Source organism: Bos grunniens, chromosome 2 (assembly GCF_055505025.1).
Source record: "Bos grunniens cultivar Pamir isolate PY7600 chromosome 2, Bosgru_T2T1.0, whole genome shotgun sequence".
Taxonomy (NCBI): Eukaryota; Metazoa; Chordata; class Mammalia; order Artiodactyla; family Bovidae; genus Bos; species Bos grunniens.
Genome location: NC_141166.1, coordinates 9,681,989 through 9,702,489, shown reverse-complemented (window position 1 = coordinate 9,702,489; position 20,501 = coordinate 9,681,989). Strand labels below are relative to the sequence as shown.

Below are 20,501 nucleotides of genomic sequence, written 5' to 3'. Positions count from 1 at the left end.
AGAGGGTAAGACACTTCTGCAAGGTCACACAGTAACCTGACAGTGTTAGCTGAGCTGAAAGCAAACCCACACCCTCGGTCCTCTGTGCCCCGAATGCATCCGTTCTGGGCAGCGTCCATTCGGAGACCAGGAGGGCTTCTGATCAGCCTTGTGACTGCTGGGCTGACGGCAGCGGGTCTGCTCCCCTCCCTGCCTTTTCAGCCGGCAAGTGGGCCTGCAGCCTGCGTTCTCTCCCCTCGTGTGAGAGAACCATAATCCCCCTCCCCAGCCTGGCAGAAGCTTCTGTGTGTGTACACACGTGTATGGTATCAACACAATCGTTAATTCTGGAACCAGGCAGAGACTGGATTCTAATTTCTAACTTTGCTGCTGTGTGACCTTGGGTAAGTTACCTCACCTCTCTGAGTCTGTTTCTTCCCTTTAAAGTGGGGTCCATGTGGTTGCTGTGTGATGAAGAGAGAGAATCCATAACGTCGTGCCTGGGACATGGTGACCATTTGACAAACCTGCATAATTATTACCACCTGGATGCATGTGTGTGGCAGAAGGGTGCACTTGTAAACACGTATTTGGGTGTGAATCTGTGCACATAGGGATGGGACAGTGTGTGTGGCAAAGGTGAGGTTGGATGTCTGAGCCTTCATGATTAGGGTAGTGGCAGTGGGGTGCATGCGTGTGTGTGGCCTGAGTGTGTGAAAGCTACCTGGAGAGGCTGATTTACCTGCAGAGGCCCTGTGACTGGACACCTCCCCTCTCCCAGAGTCCAGTGGTCCTGCAGGTCACAGGTCATGGCTGCCCCCTGCCTCTGCCTCCCAGGCCTGCCGCCAGGGAGGAGGAGTGGTCACGATCACTCAGGGACCACCACTCCTCAGGGTCCTCCTCCTAGTTACTGCCCCTCCTCCTGGGGCCCCGCGCTGGGCAGGGGCAGCAGCGTGGACCCCACTCCACCAGCAGGCCCTCTCCAAAGGCAACACTCAGCACCACGCCCCCAGGGCTGTATACATCCCTGATGCTTTCCCTGGTGGAACCAGGAGGCATTTTTAGCAACAGACTCTCTTACCCAGAAAATGAGAGGGAGGTGTTGCCAGGAAATATGCATTTACATACATATGTATACAGCACTGGCAGCATGCAAACAGCCTAGAAATAAATGCGCTTTCTTAATCAGAAATGTCAGGATCTGTGTGAGATCAGGTCTGGTCTCTGAGGGACCCAGGAAAGGCAGGCGGCCAGGGCTGCAGCATGTGGGGCTTGCTGGGGGTCAGGGGAGGGGGGTGCCATGTAGGGAGGAGGGAGGGGTGCCTGAGCTAAGGTCTTATTCTGACCCGGGGCAGGGAGGCCCGAGAAGCTAGACCTGGGACACAGAGTCAGAATCACAGGGTGCTTATGTCTTGGCTCCGAGACATCTGGCCAAGTTTCTCCAGGATCAGTGTTTGTGGGAAAGGAGCCTGAAAAGAGATCCAACTGTTCACCTCTGAGGAGTCAAGCCTGGCACTGAGATGGTGTTTCAGTGGGTCCCTAGGGTTCCTCGCTGGTCTGTTACAGAGACTGAAGTGACATCACTCCCCAGGAATCCTTTCAGACCAGAGATGGTAAGTCAAGATGCCGAGCAGGCCGAGTCCCCTCTTCTTTGCAAGGCCCTAGAGGGTGGGAACTCCTCCTGACGGACAGGGGCAGTGGGAACTCTACCTGAACCCAGAGACTCTGCCTACCCTCCCCTGTGGGGCTGAGATTCCTGAGATAAGAAACTGCTTCAGGTGATGGGACAAGAAGTTCAGTGTGATGGAAATATTGCAGCTCTTTCCCCAGGGTCAGGCTGTAGCAGGGCCTAAAGCACAGCCCCAGAGTGCTCCCTGGGTGCTGGGGAACGGCTCATGCCTTCTACTAAGACTCTTGGATCTGTTCCACGCAGCGATGGGCTGCAGGGTTCCTGCCTGAGGGAGGGCCAGGTGGGCATCAGGAGCACAGCTGTTGATCCATAACAAAATGATTTAATAGTTGGCCCCCTTACCTGTGAGCAAGAAGACCTTGGGCAGCAGCCATAACATAAATACTGACCCTAAAGGACTTCTGTGTGGAGTGTGATAGGTGAGGCGATGAGCGAAACCCTCGGCATGATGCCAGGCACAGAGTGACCACTCAATAAACGTAGGAATCAGCAATCATCAGAGTTGGCCTCCCGTCCCATACACGGCGCCTCAAGTGAACACGTGTGGAAGGAGAGAAAAAAGAAGGGGACGTGTGTCCTGCCCTCGAGAAGCTCCAGGGCTGGTGGGGGAACGTGGGGAACGAGGGTAACGAGGGCCAAACGAAGCAGAGAGAGTGCCTGGTGGCCGGCGAGGCGAGGATGCTTTTGGCTTCTGGAGAAGGTGGCATCTGAGCTGGGCTCTAATGGCCAGAGAAGCGGCGAGAAGCCCAGGGGACAAAAAGATGGAGAGCAGGCAAAGCAGTGGGGTGCACAGGGGTCCCCAGGAGCAAGCTGCATGGTCCTCAGTGGATCTTAAGGCCTGCTGGCTGCTGTCCCCTTGACTTTCACCCTGCCCTTCCCCTCTGGGAAGCAGCGGGACGCAGGTAAGTCCCCGAAGGCTTTGGAGCGGGCTGGAGCTGCAGCCTGGCTCCACCTGCTCCAGCCACGTTCCCCAAAGTCCCATCCACTCTGGCTCTGGGACTTGGTGAACGTCCAGGAAGACGTTAGCTCCCATGCTGAATTACGCAACCCATCGGGAGGGAAAATGATGGAAGCAGCCAGTGAAAATCAATGGCCAGTAAAGAAGCATACCAGTGGTTTCGTGCTTAGTGGAGTCACGTGTGATATTTTGGGTCTTATCCAACACTTCTGGTATAATCCACATTTTTTTTGCGAGAAGAATTTGTTTTATAGGGGGGACTCACAATAAATATTATTGAAAATTGAGTTGGAAGTCCTGGGCTCATATCCTAGGTGGCCTTTTACTGGCTTATGTGACCTCAGCCAAGGTCTTTCCTCCTTGGAGTCTGAGCCTCCATGGGGTCGATGTTTCAAGAAGCCCCTCAGGGCTCCTGAGATTTAACTCTGAAAGGGGTTGAGGGTGAGGGTCAGCAAACCAAGGTCCCTCTGTCCATGGTCCTGACTCCCCAGCGGCTGCGGGTTCCTGCCTATGGTGGGAGGTGTGATGACCCTCCTGGCCAGGCATCTCAGCTGAGGAGGCGGGTGGTTGGGGCACAGCTGTGGGGCTGTGAGTCATGGCAGCATTACAGGAGGGTCCCAGAGGCTCGGCGACCCTGCTCTCCACACCACGAAGATCAGGTGAGTCCTTGGCTAAGGCTGGCTTTCACTATGCCACCCACTCCCTGTGATTCCCGCACCAGAATCACCCCACCCCGCCCCCCACCTGCCACCCTGTGCCTCAGTTTCCATGCAGATGCAGCCAAAGCCACAAAGGGGAAACGAGAAGGCATCCTACCTTTTGAAGTTCACCACGCCTTTTGGGATTCCTGTGGGGGTGTCGAAGGCTGGCAGGAGTTTCTCTCCCAGCTTGATGGCCTTTATCCGGAATACCTGTAAACACCCAGAGTGGGAGGTTTATGAGGCTCTGGGGTCAGACAGGCCTGGACGTGAACCTGACTCCATGACTTCCTGGCTCAATTCCCCTCCGTGTTTATAAATTAAGGACCCTACTACCTTCCTCAGAGGGTTGCTGGAGCAGGAAAATCAGATAACGTTTGTAAAGTACCTACTGTGGTGTCAGGACCAGGAGGAAGGCTCAGTGACTATGCTGTGACTAGGGTGACTGTCGGGAAGACGGAGCGATCAGGGCAGCGGGTCACCAATGTCAGCGCTGCCCAGGCTGGGCACACGGGAAGCACCTTCAGACAGAACGTAAGGAGCACTGGACTGGGGGCTCCAGGCCTTGCTCCCCAACTTGGCTTCCGGGCGCTTCTCAGCAAACCTCTGCCTTCGCCCACGCCATAAACCCAGCGGAAGGGCCTTTCCCCCTGACATTCTGAACACCCTTTCTGTTTTGCAGCAGCAAAGGTGAGTGGCTAACCCAGGGATATGATGGCTAGGGAGCCCAGGTGTCAGGGGCCCTGCCCAAGGCTCTGGGCTGCTCAAACTGTTCTGATTAATTCAAAATCACCTGTGACCCTCTGAGGAAATAAATCATCAAGGAATTTCCAACAACTTAACTTTATGGCTACTTATTCCAGTGTTGTTTACAATAGTAGAAAAAAGGCAAATACACTAAATATCACGTAACAGGGAAATGGTGAAATTATGGCTTTTAAGTGCAACCACTGAAGTGATGTTGCAGATGGTTATTTTATAGTAAAAAAAAGGGTGGGTTATGATCTATTAAGAGACAATATTTCACAATGGTGTAATTCAACTTTCGCATGAGGAGAGGTTGGGAAAACACTGAAATATTAACAGTGGTCTTCCCAAAGGACTAGGCTCATGGAGGATTTTTATTTTCTTCTTTCGGTTTATCTCTATTTTCTGTGCTATTTACAATAAAAGCAAACCCACAAAAAGGTTATTTATTTTTTAAAAAGATGAGATGCAAGTCCCCAGGCAACCACTCCTGGTGAGACAACAAGCATCTCCTTTCCCTTCGGGGCTCCAAGGGGGTCTCAGTGCGCTGGAGCCCACTGCGTGTTGCTGCAAGACGAAGCGTTCCTGAGGCCTCTCCGTCTAACAGATGCAATTTATAGCCTCTCAGACAGCCGTCTGGGGACCACAGTGGAGAAGGAGTTTGTGAACACCACCTGGGATTGGATTAGAGGGCTCTGTGGAGCAGGTGTGGTTCTTGTTTAGGAAGGAGGGTGGGAGGGAGGGAGGGAGACAGACGAATTGCACCTGGGGACTGGCTGTGATGGGTGCGAGATGATAATGTCCAGTGCCAGACAGTGGGTCCTAGAAGTGTGGACAGGGGCAGCACAGCAGAATCCCAAGGGAGTTTGTCTAGACACCAGATTCCAAAGCCTCGAATCATCCCAGAAGCCACCGGTTCAGTAACAAGGGGCTCTTGTTTGAAGGTCCTGATATCTTCATTTGACCCCCAGGGGGGCTGAGCACAGAGGCACAAAGGAACCCATGGGGACCCTCACGCAAGGCTGGGGCTCCAGGCTGCCCTCTGCTCAAGGACTCCAAGCTAACTGCTCTGAAATGCTCCTCTCTCCCAGCAAACCACATCTCCTCCTTTGGAAGGCCCTCCTGCCGACTGGTTCAGCAGGGTCTCAACCATCCCAGGCAGGATGCTGGGGGACTGTGTAGATAGGAGTAGTACCATGGGGAATAGAAAGCCCGTCCTCCTTATCGTTTGGAAATGATGCGTCTTATCTACGTGAACTTCAATCCTTGCAACAGCCTTGGGGAAGACAAAACTGAGTCTCAGAGAAGTAATTTGCCCGAGGTTGTGGAGCTATGTTATGTGGCTCTTTTCCAGGCCACACGCTAACCAACACAGAGAGAGTTGGCCTCAGACAGTCACGGTAAACAACGGGCAGTGGCCTCCTAGTTCCAGAACAGGGGTGAGAGAGACCGGCAGATTACGTGCTGCAGAGCGGAAAGGGCTCTGGACTGGGAGTCAAAGCCCAGGTTCAGATCTCCCGTCTGGGCAGCTGTGTGACCTTGGGTGAGCCATGTGCTGTCTCTGAGCCTCCTCTGCACAAAGCAACAGTGATGCGTGCCCTGGCTGCTTCAGAGAGAGTCCTTTGGAAATCAGATGAGAGGATGTACGTAAGTGAATGTGCTATACAAGCTGTAAAGTGAGCTCCGCATGTCACTCGGTGCGGCTGTGGCTGTACTTGTCTTTCTCCTGGGAGCGGAGTCTCAGGGGCTCCACCTCCTGCAGGTTCCCTCTGTGGCAAGAAAGACCTCAGCACCGGAAGGGATGTGGGGGCTCCTTCACCGTCCATTCCACAAACACTCATAGGAACAGCCCACCCCATGGATACCCACTGTGGGCAAGACGGAGGAGGAGAGAGGAGGGCGTCCTCACCCTCGTGTGGCCAAGTCCCGGTTGGTTACAAGCAGTGATGCCGGGCCAGGCTGAGCAAGAGCTAGGACCCAGGCCGCGGGAGGAAGGCCACAGGAGCCTGTGTGACCTGCACCAGATGGCTCTCTAGCTCTTGGTCTGCATACCTGCTAGGGCAGCCTGGTCTATGCCACGTGGAGGGAGGGGTCAGTGAGGCGTGTCTGGGGGGACGGGGCAGTGCTGACCACCCAGGAGCCTGCCTGCTCAGGGGCTCTGTGCTGATCGGACTCTCCTGGGGCCTCCTGGACCACGGCGCTCACACCACACCCCACTGCCTGCTCTGCCCCCCAGAAATCATTGGTCCTACACCCACGGTGGGCCCTGAGCTGTATTGCTCCTCCCCAATCCTGGACAGGAGGCTGGGGAGTGCCTGGGCAGAGCCTGGTGCCTTCTTCGACTCCATGTCATTTTCCTGTCTTGGGGTTTTTCAAATGACATTCAGGCCTCAGGTGGCTCGCAGGGTTCCCATGGGCCATTGGTTCAGTTCAGTTCAGTTGCTCAGTCATGTCCGACTCTTGGCGACCCCATGGACTGCAGCACGCCAGGCCTCCCTGTCCATCACCAACTCCCGGAGTTTACTCAAACTCAAGTCCATTGAATCGGTGATGCCATCCAACCATCTCATTCTCTGTTGTCCCCTTCTCCTCCTGCCTTCAATCTTTCCCAGCATCGGGGTCTTTTCCAATGAGTCAGTTCTTTGCATCAGGTGGCCAAAGTATTGGAGTTTCAGCTTCTGCATCAGTCCTTCCAGTGAATATTCAGGACTGATTTTCTTTAGGATGGATTGGTTGCATCTCCTTGCAGTCCAAGGGACTCTCAAGAGTCTTCTCCAACACCACAGTTCAGAAGCATCAGTTCTTTGGCCCTCAGCTTTCTTTATAGTCCAACTCTCACATCCATCATTTGGGGACAAATTGGTACAAGCAGGAACCTCTGCTGAGGAGATCAGGCTTGAGGGAGAGGGGCTCTGAGCGACCAGAGATCGAGGGCTCACTGCTGCCTCCACACCCTTGGCATCCAGGGCAACCCAGTGACTTCCTCTGACAGCGGCGGCAGAGGCTCCCCGCCGGCAGGGAGCAGGACCATTGTTTGTCTCTAAGTGGACACAGCAGTGATGTGCAGAGCAGTGCAGCCCTCTGGGTAATGGAGACATGACTGATGGGTGACCCATGTGCTGGGGACTCAGCCACCTTGCCCCTCAATCCTCGGACACTCCCAAGGGATGAAGTCCCCGCTCTGTGATCTCAGGGTTCCTTACAGTGCGGAGAACATGGGCTCTGGATTCTTTCAGCCCTGGGTTTGAACCCTTTCCCTCTCGTCCCATCTCACAAGAGCTCTCTGACTCCATGGGCTTGGGATCACCCCACGGAGGGGAAGGCAGGAGGCCCAGGAGCGGGAGAAGGAACTTGCTCAAAGCCACAGGCAGGTGCCCCGTGTGGGTGACAGGCAGGTTTTTCTACTCCGTGCCCAGGGCTCCACCTTCTCGCCTCATTTCAAGGCTCTCCTTCTGGAAGCCAACGCAGCTGGCCTGGGCTGAGTGGCCAGCAGTGGCTGCCCACCTCCCTGGTCACACCCTTGAGACCTGGAGCTGGTGTCTGGCCCAGGAGCAGCTGCCCTTAAAGATTTACCACCACTTGGGAGCCACTTCTGAGCAGCAGAGTGGACGCGCCGGACAGAAGAGGAGGAAGAATCTGTAGGTGGCCCTATGGAGATGGGATGTGGATCCCCTGAAACCCCTGTTTCTTCATAAAATGAGGGGGTGGGGTTGGTGTTCTCCCAAGCCCTCTTCAGCCAGGATGACCCAGGGGCCTCAAGAGGCCAACTCACCTCCTCTCCCGTCAGGTAGAAGGCTGAGAGGAGTCCTCCGATGTACCGGATGTTCACTTCAAACAAGGATGCTTCTCCACTCTGTAGGGCAGAAAGATGGGGAGGGCAGAGGGGATATTCATGAGATCCCTGCAGGGTTCCCTGGGGCCTGCTGGGCCCTAGAGACAGGTCACACCTGCCACCCACTGCCTCTGCCCCACGGGCCTGGCCACACTTGGGCCAGGCTCCAAGCCCTTGCCCAGCAGGTCAGGCTCCCCACGGTGAGGGTTTTCAGAGCAAAAGGCGAGAGGGATCAGCACCTGCCCGGCGGCAGCTACCGCACATTTACAGAGTTCCAAATAAACACTGGGCTTGGCTTCCTTCCCTGGCCCTTGCCAGAGGCCATCGGAGCAAAGTTATGCCTGGCTGCTCTCCAAGGAGCTTGAGAACGCGCCGGGGGAGCTGCCGGCTGAAGCTTAGCCGGAGGACCGGCAAATCCTCTCCCAGTCTGGCCCCCTCCCCTCTCTGAGGGAGCCCCCTTGGCTTTGCAGGAGGCTGGTGTGGCCCTTCTTCGGGCTGACAGGGCAAGCAGAAGGTTCTCAGAGGAGGTTCTGGGGCAAAAGGAGGGCTGCCAGGCAGATTCTGACAGGCAATCAGCACTTTCTTAGCCTCCGCTCCGCAGCCCTCAGGGTACACCCACACTCGCCTTCAACATTGTCGTCTTCTTTCTGAAGCCTGGACAGCGAAGCAGGGGTATTGGGGCATCACGCTAAGGACCAGATCTGGCTTAATTTCCCACCTGAGCCACTCACTTGGCTTTGGGACTTTGGGCAAGATACTCAGCCTTTCCCGCTCCGAGTTTCCTCTTCCTGAGCGGGTGGACAGCAGATGCTGACTGGGGCAGGGGAGAGGCCTGCCCATTGCCTGCCCAGGGCTGGGTGTGGCTCCAAAAAGGTACCTGTTATCATCCCCCCCTTGCTCCCGAGGGTTCCCTTTGCACGCTTCCCACACTGCAGTCTTTGGTTATTGATGACAATGACGGCCATCCTTTTATCTGGGAGAGCTTGTCCACTAACAGAGCACTTGCAAAGCTGGTCCTCTCTTTTGCCTTCCAGTCCTTGGTGAAGTCATCACACCCACCTTTCAGATGAGAAAGCCCAGACTCAGAGAGGTGAAGAGCCCCCACCTGGCTTTCTTCCAGGGACACTCCCTAACTGTCCCCGGGCTGCCTGAATGCCCCTAGGCTCCCCAGCCCTGCCACCACCCGGCCCCTCCGGCAGCTGCCTGAGGCCCACTCTCTTCCCACCATCTGCTAAGGGGCCAGATGGGCTATGGAGCCACTCCTGCCTTCTCCCGCCTCTGCTCCCGTAGGAAATGGCAGGATTCTGCACGTCTTCACCTCACGCAGACTGGGCAGAAGTCACAACAAGCTTCAAAATCACCACAGGGATGATGGCATCACTTTATCACCAGTGGACTTTACAGTGTGTTATCAAATGCTTTTTACAACCCTCCATGGTCATCCACCCTTACAAGCCTGTGCATTAGGCACCAGCATCGCCCCATCTTTCGGGTGGGAAACTCAGGTCCAGGAAGGTCGCATGACTTTTCCCAGCCTGCGGGCCGAGCCGTCCCCTGTAGTGTCGCTCTGCCAGACCTCTTCCACCCTGTCTCTCTGCCCTGCTCCGCGGTGACGTGGGCCCCTCTAAGAGCAGAGGCGTCCACTCTGCCAGGAGCTACAGGAGCTGTCTCAGTTCACAGCAGGACCTGTCACTCATGGAGCCCCGGCTGGAGCCTGACGGTGGGCTTTGACGTGACCCCACCATCTGTCTCCATGTCCTGCTCCCCAGACCACCTAAACGGCCTCTCCCTGAGGGGAGCTGAGACTGCCAGGATGGATCTGTCACTTTAGCCCAGGCTGGGAGATCACTGGGAGAGGCAGGCGTCTGGCACTTAAGGCTTCTGTACCATCCATACGCATGAGCATTCCCTCCCCAAGGGTCTGGTCCTTGAGGTCCTGAGCAGGGTTGCCTGCAAAGGCTGGAGACCAAGAGGGCCCCAGACCTGGCCTTGGGCCTCACACCAGATGGCCTCCGTGCCCCCTCACCTGTCTCAAGAGGGCAGCGTGGGGACATATAGATGGGCACTCCGGCTCAGGGCAGGTCCAAGCGGATGGCCACTTCTCCCTTCCTAGAGTCGCTTCCCCTGTTGCAGCTGTTCTGTCTGACAGACTTACTCCCAGAAGGAGCTTCCTGGGTGGGAGCAACGTGCCTGCAGTTCAGGCTGGTAGATACTCATGGGCTGTGGGACATCCCCACCTTAAGGCTGGTCACAGGGGAGGGCACTTGGCACAGAGTGTTGGGAGCCCTGGCTCTGAGAATGCCCTGCTGGGCAGCCTGGGTCTCAGAGATGGGAGGCGAGCAGGTGGCTGACCTCTCAGGCCCCTTCCAGCCCTAGTAGCCCAGGAGGTCTCGGACTCACCACATTCAGGTGGAAGCTCTCTTCGACCCAGGCCTTGGCCTCCTGGAACTCCTCCTTCAGCTCCATGAGGTAGAGGGTGTCGAGGGAGTCGATGACCGTGGCCCCGCTGAGGCCTCCTGCAGGCACAGAGGATGCAGGGCGTGACCCAGGGTCGTTCTCATCCTTTCCACCCCAACCATAAGCCATCATTCGCCAGGCCTCCTCTAAATACCTGGGCAGGCTCCCAGGCACAACTCAGGGAGACTCCAGGGTCACCAGCCTTTAAAGGCACATCTGGGATCCAGAGTCCTCCCTTTGCTTCCTCCTCAGGGCAGCAAAGAGGGGGTGGTGGGTCGGGGAGACAAGTCCAAGGGCTGAGCCGCTTCCCAGACCTTGGTTCACTTTTATGTCCGCCAGCAAGCCAGCTATCAGCACCAGGCGGTACCTACCACTTTTCTGTGATGCTGGAGGGTGAGGGGAGGGGAGGGTGAACTGGCATTTGGTCGACAAAATCTTAAAAAATGTGCTAGTCTTCTGACTCAATTCCACTCTTTATTTTATGCTAAGAAAATAGATGTTCATAAATATTTACCCAGGGAGGTATTTATTGCAGTAACATATAATGGGTGAAAAAGTGAAGTGAAAGTGTTAGTTGCTCAATCGTGTCTGACTGTTTGTGACCCCGTTGTAGCCCACCAAGTTCCTGTCCATGGAATTCTCCAGGCAGGAATACTGCAGTGGGTAGCCATTCCCTTCTCCAGTGGATCTTCCCAACCCGGGGATAGAACCCAGGCCTCGTAGGCAGACCTTGAAGGAAGATTCTTTACCATCTGAGCCACCAGGAAAGCCCCAAATATAATGGGTAAAAGTTGGGGAACAAAAAGCTCCAAGTCCAATAATAGGGGATCAGTTATACTAATTGTGGTTTATGTACAAACTAGGACATTATGCATACATTCACACAAGTGAGAAAGACTATTAGTTGGGGAGATAGCCATAGGATCTGATAAGCTAAAAAAATTAAATTGCAAAAAAACCCCACAAAAAAGCAGAGTATAATTTCTTTACTGTTTGCCAGTATGGACAAGCTGGTACAGAATTAAGTCTGGCAGGAAGTGATTCAGTGGTTATCTCTGAGGGTGAAGATTACAGGTGCTTTTTGATTGCTTCTAGCTCATGGATTATTTTTATAACCAGAAATTTATTTCTGCCTTAAAAAAAAAAGGAAAGACAGTTTGAGCAAAGAAACCAAACACATACACAGACTAAAGAGTCCATGGCCACCCCTGGGCTTCAGACTCCTGTCTTGGGAGTAAAGGCAGAGAACACTGTACCGTTTCCCCCTCACAAGCCGGACAGAAAAGCAATGAGGAAGACCTCCCCATGTGGGACAACAGAGCATGGCTTGTAGAGGATGGTGAAGGAGGAAAGGAGGGAGAAAGAGATGTGCTTGGTGCCACCTGGAGGGCTTCCTGGAAGAGATGGCAGGCTCCCATCAACTCTGTACTACAGCCATCACAGGCAGCAGCAATTTCCTTCAGGGACTAGTGGGTAACTTAAGAGGAGTATTGTTCCTTCAGAGTACTCCTTCCCCCAGATGCTGCCAGAGCTGGCCAACGGGTGCGGAGCCCCACTTGAGTTTGAAGCACGGCTCTGCGGGCCCTCCTGCATTCAGAGCTAATGTCTGATCTCCTTAATTAGTGCTTCCCTGACTGCTCACTTGTGTTGACTTTGCAGAGTAATGCCTATGAAACTCAAACACTTAACCACCTCTCTAAGCTGGGCAAGGTCAGATAAAAGGCATGTCCTGGAAAAGGATGGGAGGTAGACCCAGGAGAAGTTGGCAGAAAGTTAAGTCTGGAGGTTAAAGAGCCATTTCCAGGAGGAAGGGTTTTGCAAGGAAAAGTAGAGGGTGGGGAGGGCTGGCAGGGGGTGGGGTAAAACGACTCACTTCCCAGTCCAGAGACGTGTGTCCTGGGATGGCTTTGCTATTTGGGTTGAACTGAATTTCCAGAATATCAACCCCTCCCACACTTAAGCATTAATAGGAAAACACACTCGAAGCCAAACAAAGTCGATCTTTTCCTGGTTTATCCCGGCTGCTTCCAGGCAGGTGTCCAAGGCTGAACACAGTTCGTGGGAGCTCTGGACCCTCCTGAGGTGTTCAGGCCTTGGGACACAGATGGGTCACACACGGACGAGACATGCCCAGACCCCAGGGTGCTGGCCTGGCATCCACGCTCCGGGCTCTGATGCCTTCCCTTCACCACAGGGCCTCAAACCTGAGTTCTTAAGGGCCTGGAGGAATTCCTGAGATCCCCGCCTTGCCTCACCCCAGGATTTCATAGACGAGGACCCCAGAGAGATCTCCTTCAAGTTTAGGCCAAGGGAGGAGAGGAGCCCAAGGCTGGGCCACATGTAATGTGTTTTCTGTATGAGGGCGTCTCGATTCGCTGGGAAACAATTTCAGATCTGCTAGCTGAGCCTTCTTCCTGGTGGGGCCAGGAAGCTGCTCTGATCAGTGAGGAGAAGAGAAGCCCAAGCTGCGTGTCCTTCAGGGCCAAGGGCGAGGTGGCCCAGAGTATCTGATTTCTGGATCCTGTCCCCCAGCTGCTGGGTGTTTTCACCCCGTGGGCCCTCCATCTCCTGGTCTGACCCTGAGCCCAGAGGCCTCGGGACCTCAGCTGGGCCGGGAGGGCAGCCAGGGAGCCTCGTGATCAGCTGTCCTCCCAAACACTCCCGAGGCCGCTCACTAAGAGATCTGCTGGCAGGGTTCTGCCCTGGCTCTCAGCTTCCTCTCACCCCGCCCCCAGCCACCACCCTGCTGGGCCGCAGGCCAGCAAGTCACTTATTGGAAAGCTTTTCGTTTCAGGCCAGAGGTTACCTGGTAGCCCGGCCGCCAGGCAGGAGAGAAGGCGTGATACCTTCTCTGTATCTGCACCTGTGGCCCATCTGGGGTAGCTCCCCCATGGAAAAAGAGTCTGTCTGTTCAGTCAACAGGCCCACAGACTGTCGGGAAAGAGCCAGAGGGGCGCAGAGAGTCAGGCAGCTGGCTCGGCAGCTTCCCTGGGCTGCAGCAGCCCACGCCCCCAGCTCTAGCTCTGAACTCTTGTTCACAAAGGACACCGCTGGCTCCTGTTTCTGCCGGGGCAGGAGGCAGTGGTGGTGGTGGTTCAGTCGCTAAGTGGTGTCTGACTCTTGTGACCCCATGGGCTGTAGCCTGCCAGGCTCGCCCTATCCATGGGATTCTCCAGGCAAGAATACTGCAGTGGGTTGCCATTTCCTCCTCCAGGAATAGAGGCAGTGGGGTCTGTTAAAAAACAAAGAAACAAACCACAGCTCTGGGTTCAAATTCCAGGCTGGGGCAGCAACATATCCCCTCTAAGTGCCAAAGTTCTCATCTGTAAAATGAGGTAAAGGCCCCTGGGCCAGGGTACTGGGGAGCCACTGAAGGTTCCTGAGCTGGGACGAGGGTATCATATAATGCCCAGCCTAAATGCACGTGTACATGTCTGGCCTGGAGTAAGCGCTTAACGAATCAGTTTACTGCTCTTATTTCTGGGGTCCCTTAGCTCACCTTGAAATTCTGGCCTGGCCCAGGGAGGCATGGGTTCACATTCTGGCTCCATTAGGTACTAGCTGTGTGACAGGGCAAGTCACTGTACCTCGCTGAGCCTCATTTTTCTTATCTGCAAGATGAATACAGTAGGACCAACCTGATAAGGCTGCTGGGAGGGTTAAATGGGGCGGTGGATGAAAAGGAGCTGGCACGATGATGGGTACACGTGAGCTTGCCCCTACAAGCAAAAATGTGACCCTCTCTGTCCCCAGCTGGCCCTGGGCAGCCCCTCCACCAAGTCTTCTAGGGTCACTGAGGCCTTGTGATACTCTTGCATTTACTGGTCTCTCACCACCCTGTGGGGCACTAGACACAGCTTGTAAAAGTCTTGACCTCAACTTAAAGGAAAAGCGTCACATGGGTCCCACCTGTGTCCGCTGCCTCCCACCCCTGACTTGGCTGTGCTGCTGCTAAGTTGCTTCAGTTGTGTCCGACTCTGTTCGACCCCATAGATGGCAGCTCACCAGGTTCCCCCATCCCTGGGATTCTCCAGGCAAGAACACTGGAGTGGGTTGCCATTTCCTTCCCCGATGCGTGAAAGTAAAAAGTGAAAGTGAAGTCGCTCAGTCGTGTCCATCTCTTAGCGACCCCATGGACTGCAGCCTACCAGGCTCCTCCGTCCATGGGATTTTCCAGGCAAGAGTCCTGGCGTGGGGTGCCACTGCCTTCTCCGGACTTGGCTGCACACCTGCCTCCGAAAAGGTCTACCTGCCTCCCAGGCCTCTCTGATTCACCCTGTACATTGTCACCTTACCTGTCTTCCTAAAACCAGATCTACTGTGCCCCTCCCCAGCTCAGGAACCTGCAAAGGCTTTGCAGTACCCATGCAACAATCAGGGACAGGGGGTGAGGCCTTTTGGGTCTGAGTCCAGAGGATCTGGCTAATATCATCTCCCATCCAGCTCCGCTTCCTGGACACAGGCTGCGTGCTCTGCCCTCCCTACATTTGCATGTGTGGTCTCCTCTGACAAGAGAGCTTCTCTGTGCATCTGGGCATACGCAAAGCCTTCACCTTCTTCAAGGTCACCTCCCACTGGCAGCCTTCTCTGATTGCACCCAGCCAACCTCTTCCTGCCCAGAGAGCCTCCATAGAACTTTCCCAGACCTCCCATTCGGGTGACCTTCTGTGAGTTCCTTGAGGCCAAATGCTCCCAGGGCTTCTTTCACACCCCTTCCCTGCTACCCCAAAGGCCAGAGCCCCCAACCCCAATGCCATCCACCATTCCCTGCAGCCTCAGCACCTGCCCTGACTTCTGTGATACTTCTGCAAACTCTGCTAAGAATTGCCTTGCCCATCCCCCCTTCTCCTGCAGGATCTAGAGCCCACCCAGGGCCTCCTCGGCCAGGAAGCCACAGTGATCCTACCCCCCACAATCTGCATGAGGTCTCACCCTCCCTGAGACGTCCTCACCAGCCCCTCGGGGCCCACCCTCGAGGCTTGTGCACTCTCATCTCCACAAGTGCTCCACTCTCACCACCATAATGGAGCTGTCAATTTACTGCCCTGTCCTCTGTAACAGCAGGGGCTCAGCCTGCAGCAGGGTCGCCTCCAGGCTCAAGAGACAGCTGCCAGTGGAGTGGGCAGACAGGAGGGAGGAGACCCGGCTGGCCCATCTCCTGCATGGACTCCCTGGCCTTGCTCTGGCTCTGGGCTGGGTCTTGGCCTTCAGGACGCTCCTCTTCCTCTTGCTTCTCCTTCTCACCCTGTGGTTGCTTCTTTCTAGCTTCTTCGCTGGTTCTTCCTCATCGCCAGGCCTTGAAAGCGTGGGGCTCTGTCCTTGGGCCTCTCGTCTGTTCTACTTCCTTTTCTTAGTGACTCAATCTGGCCTCACGGCTTAAATACCATCCACGTGGTGCTGATGACTCCCAGATTTAAATATCCACCCAGGACCTCAAGCTCCGGCCCAGACGCACTATTCAACAAGGCCTTACTCACACTTCCACTTGGAGATCTAGAGACATCTCGCCTATAACTTGTCTGAAGGCAAATCCTGCCCCTCCCTCCCAACCTGTCCCTCCCACAGTCTTCTCCCCTCGGTGAATGCCAACCCCCTCCTCCCAAGAGCTGTGGCCCCAAGCCCTTGCCTCTTCATCTCTCACCCCCACATCTGGTCCCGCAGCAGATTTTGGTGGCTCTGTCTTCATAAGAGGTCCAGCCTCTACCCGCTCCTCACGTCCTCCGGCCTCCCACCTACAGAAATGCAAGTCGTGTCACGCCTTTCCTCTGCTCAAAACCCCCAGGGCTCCCCACCTGCCTGGAGGGCTGTGATCCTGCCCCGGCTTCCTCTCTCCGCTTGGCCTCCCTATCTTCATGCCAGCTGTTTGTTGCTCCTGGAGCCCTCCAAGCCCTAGAGCCTTGGCCTTGGCACTTGTGATAGCTCTTCCCTCTCTCTATCTTCAGCACCTTAATCCCTGGCAACGTCACACAGGGGTCTGCCTCCCTGTTTACCGTCTTCCCCAACAGAGTGTAAACTGCTGGAGGGGAGGCTCTGTTTTGTGCACTGCAGTCCTCCACTGCCTAGAACAATTCCTGCCCATCACAGGTGCCTGACGAGTATTTAGGAATAATGGGGCCCCTTCCCGGGGCAGGGAAGGCTTCGAAGGGGCTGTGGCTCATTCATATCTTTCCATGTTCGGCTACAGTCTGGCACCCAGAGGCATTAAAGGTAAATGTGTGGGTTGAACAGACTGAACCTATCACGTGGGCATCTTCGGTGGCCACGTCCAGGGAAGCTTAACTCTGTGCTCTAGGTTCTGGTGCCAATCGACAGAGGAGACCCTCCCAGCAGGCTGTGGCCAGATTGGCCAGAATGGTTGAGCGGGTCACACCACTGCCCTGCACAGAGCTATCTATCTCACTCTATGTCAGGCTCTACAAGGGAAGGACCCTGGGACCCCACGTTCTCCTCCCCTGAGGGCTGCCTGGCCATGAACCACCCTGCCCTGCTGGACTGTGGTTTGTATCACTTCTCCAACTCTGCCATATTAATGATGATGAGGTTTTTATGTGACATTGTATTAGCAAAGAGAAATGGGTCAGGCTGGGCAACATAAGCTCCAGAAAGAACATTTAGATAGAAAAAAAAAAAATCACCCAAGGCGTAGCCTATTACCACAATATCCCCAGAGCCAAATACTAATGGTTGCATTTAATTTGATCATACAATCCAGAGACTTTTCTTAATCTGTAAAGCAACAACACAAATGTCTTTCTCAGCTTCCAAAGAAACCAACGTGGCTGTGGGGCAGGTTGAGTTCCCAAAGATGGATGCCATAGGACATCCTATCCCACAAGAGAACCTCTGCCCACAGCTCCTCTCCTTGAACCTGGCTGCAACTTTGTGACTACCTGGAATAACAGAACAAAGCAAAATGGATGATGTGCTAGTTTTCAGGGCCAGACTTTAAGGAACAGGCAGTTTCGACTTCCTGTCTCTTGGAATGCTGGCTCTTGGGACCAGCCACCATATTGTAAGGAAGCCCAAGAGAGCCCACAAGGAGAGAACACGTGGAGAAGCCATACGTACGCTATCTGATGGACAGCCCATCTGAGCTTCCAGTCAACAGTCTGCATCCATTCCAGACATGGGAATGAAAAAGCTTCCAGAAGGTTCCAGCTATCAAGTTACCTTCAGCCTTCAAGCTTTCCCAGGTTAGGGGCTGTATATCCTGGCAGGGAGATAAGCTGTCCCCATTGTGCCCTTTCTGAATTCTTAGCTCACTGGATCTGTGAGCATAATAAGACCGCTGTTTTAAGCTGTAAATTTTGGAGTAATTTGCTATGCAGCAGTAGTAGCTGGAATGTTCTGCCACATGGGTTTCTATGCGGATGAATTAAAGCGATATCCCCACTACCCCAAAGCACATTGTTTAAAACTACCTGAGGTCTTCTGTGAAAGAGTGAAAAAGGAGAGTGAAAAAGCTGGCTTAAAACTCAACATTCAAAAAACTAAGATGATGGTATCTGGTCCCATTGTTCCATGGCAAATAGATGGAGAAACAATGGAAACAGTGACAGACTTTATTTTCTTGGGCTCCAAAATCACTGCAGATGGTGACTTCAGACATGAAATTAAAAGACCCTTGCTCCTTGGAAGAAAAGCTATGACCTACCTAGACAGCATATTAAAAAGCAGAGATATTACTTTGCTGACAAAGGTCTGTCTAGTCAAAGCTATTGCTTTTCCAGTAGTCATGTATGGATGTCAGAGTTGGACTATAAAGAAAGCTGAGCACCAAAGAACTGATGCTTTTGAACTGTGGTGTTGGAGAAGACTCCAAGGAGATCCAGCCAGTTCACCCTAAAGGAAATCAGTCCTGAATATTCATTGGAAGGACTGATGCTGAAGCTGAAACTCCAATACTTTGGCCACCTGATGCAAAGAACTAACTCATTAGACAAGACCCTGATTTTGGAAAAGATTGAAGGCAGGAGGAGAAGGAGACAACAGAAGATGAGGTGGTTGGATGGACATGAGTTTGAGTAAACTCCAAGAGTTGGTGATGGACAGGGAAGCCTGGGGTGCTGCAGTCCATGGGGTCACAAAGAGTCGGACATGGCTGAGCGACTGAACGGAACTGAGGTCTTCTGGCTGCATAAAATATTTTAGGGATGAGGACTTCCCCATTTTTATCAGGTCTGGGTTATTTGTTTTCCTCCGGGAGGAATTTTTTCCTTGAAGCTTTCCATAATGATTAGTTCCTGGATTACATAAAGTTGTGTTCAGGGGCTGAGTATTTCCAGGAAAAGGTTTCTTGGTGCCTCCGGAAGGACTAAAGATATTTTTAAGGAAATATTCTTGGAATCCAACAGAATGTTCTTACGAGAAGCTGATTAATAAAAGGTGATCAGATCTGACTGTATCACTGCCCTTTTAAAAAGCTCTCAAAGCCTCCTGTTCTTCAAGTTCAAAGTCCTGGGCACAGTGTGCAGGGTGCCTGTGGTCCAGGCTTGGCACCCTCCCTAGTCTCACCTCCCTTTTGCTCTCTTTGCACGTGATGCTCTGCCCAGAGCAGACCACTAGCAGCTCCCCAAACACCCTGCAGTGTCTGCTGATGCGAGCGCTGTCTTTTCTCAGGATGTTCCAGAACCACGAAGCAGAGCTGACCGCCCCCTCCTTTGCAAGCCCAACTCGCTCTGCAGCAGGCGCCTCCGTCACAGCACGGTCCACCCTGCATCTGACATCTTTGCCCGTGAATCATCTCTGCCCATGAATCATCTTTGCCCGTGAATCCTGGAGGGCAGTGGCTGGGTCTGACTCTTCCCAGGAGCCCCAGCATCCATCCTTAGGCCAGGCACCAAGAAGGCAAGAACAAATGGCTGCTGCATGAATAAATGGCTGGTGGCAATACCCACAGCACTTTCTTAGGGATTTCCAAACATTTCACAAGCTCTTTCGGCCTCAGAGAAAACACAGTGCTCATAGCAGCAGCCAGTTATCCGAGGAAAGCACTGTCAGAGGGACATGATGGGCAGCTGCTGACATTAGGGCCCTGGTGGAACTAATGGCTTCCTGCATCCTTCCCAAACACATGCCACGCTTTGCAGCCACAGCCGGCTGGAGAATGCTTGCTGTGGCTGACCGCCGGATGACGTTTACTGCGACGAATGGCCAGACACGGTTCACTGAAGCAGCCTGCTGGACAGGGTTCCTCATTGGAAAACAGGGTGTGTTTAAAAATGTTAATGTTTCGTTTGCTTTTAAATAAGAGCTGGGGGTGCAGGCTGACCTGGAAACTGGCATTCAGACAATTCCCTGCAACAGTGCTGTGTAACAAGCTCTGAACTGCCTTCATCTCAGAACACCTCATAGAGAAGAAAGGCAGATGGAGAAGCTGGAACTCAGGGCGCTCACAGCTGTAACCAGACTTTTCAGACCACGTGACTTTACAGACTTGGTTTTAACCCAGCTTCATCCTTTCCCAGCTGTGTGATCATGGGCAACTGACTTAACCTCCCTGGGGCTCAGAAAAAATGGGACAATGGGGCCTCCTTTTGAGGACAGAGTGGCCAGTTGAGATGGATGTATACCAGAGCACTCAGCAGGCGCTCAGTACCAGAGAATCTGATACCCCCAGCACACAGTAGGTGCTCTGTGCACAGGGCTGTTATCATAAGGCTCAGTTCTGGCAGAGGAAGGCATACCCTTGGCCCAGCAGGAAAGGATGGCACAGCCTACGTGCCAAGCAGGCAGGAGCTGCGGGCTCTCAGGAAGGCAGGACCAAGCTGGCCAGGCACTCTGGCATTTTTAACACACTTCTTGGCAAAAGCCGGAGTCCTGGCTGCTCACCCCAAGACACCTTAAACCCAACCGCTGCTCTGTGTAGCTCCTGAGGGCAGACCCAGAGTCCCTCCATGGTCTGGCTTGCCCCTGCAAATTAGACGATTGCTCAGTACTGTCCCTTCACCTCCATGGGAAGGGTAAACATCCTTATTCCATCAGCCTTGGTCTTATCCATGTAACCTTTTTTGGCATCATGGTGGGAAGGGAATTAAAATCGGCTCTGACTTTAGGCTCGGCCCTGAGACTTGCCAGTGGGATTAGTGGACATGACTTGAACAGAGGTTTGAAATAAGCTAGCATGGGTGGGTTTGCCCT

General features: G+C 53.9%; 1 protein-coding gene across 4 annotated transcripts in view; it reads right to left on the bottom strand.

Moving 5' to 3' along the window:
• MAN1C1 (mannosidase alpha class 1C member 1) overlaps nt 1-20,501 on the bottom strand; it is a 152,638-nt gene that overhangs the window by 23,732 nt on the left and 108,405 nt on the right. For 3 of the 4 annotated variants that reach the window (XM_086328636.1, XM_086328632.1, XM_086328634.1), the window contains 3 exons: nt 10,305-10,420; nt 7,845-7,925; nt 3,444-3,538 (listed from right to left, as the gene is read on the bottom strand). In XM_086328636.1, coding sequence (XP_086184762.1) covers nt 3,444-3,538; nt 7,845-7,925; nt 10,305-10,420 — 292 coding nt within the window. Of the gene's footprint in view, nt 1-3,443; nt 3,539-7,844; nt 7,926-10,304; nt 10,421-16,002; nt 16,094-20,501 lie in introns of those variants that run through there. The other variant, XM_086328635.1, reaches the window with a different exon arrangement.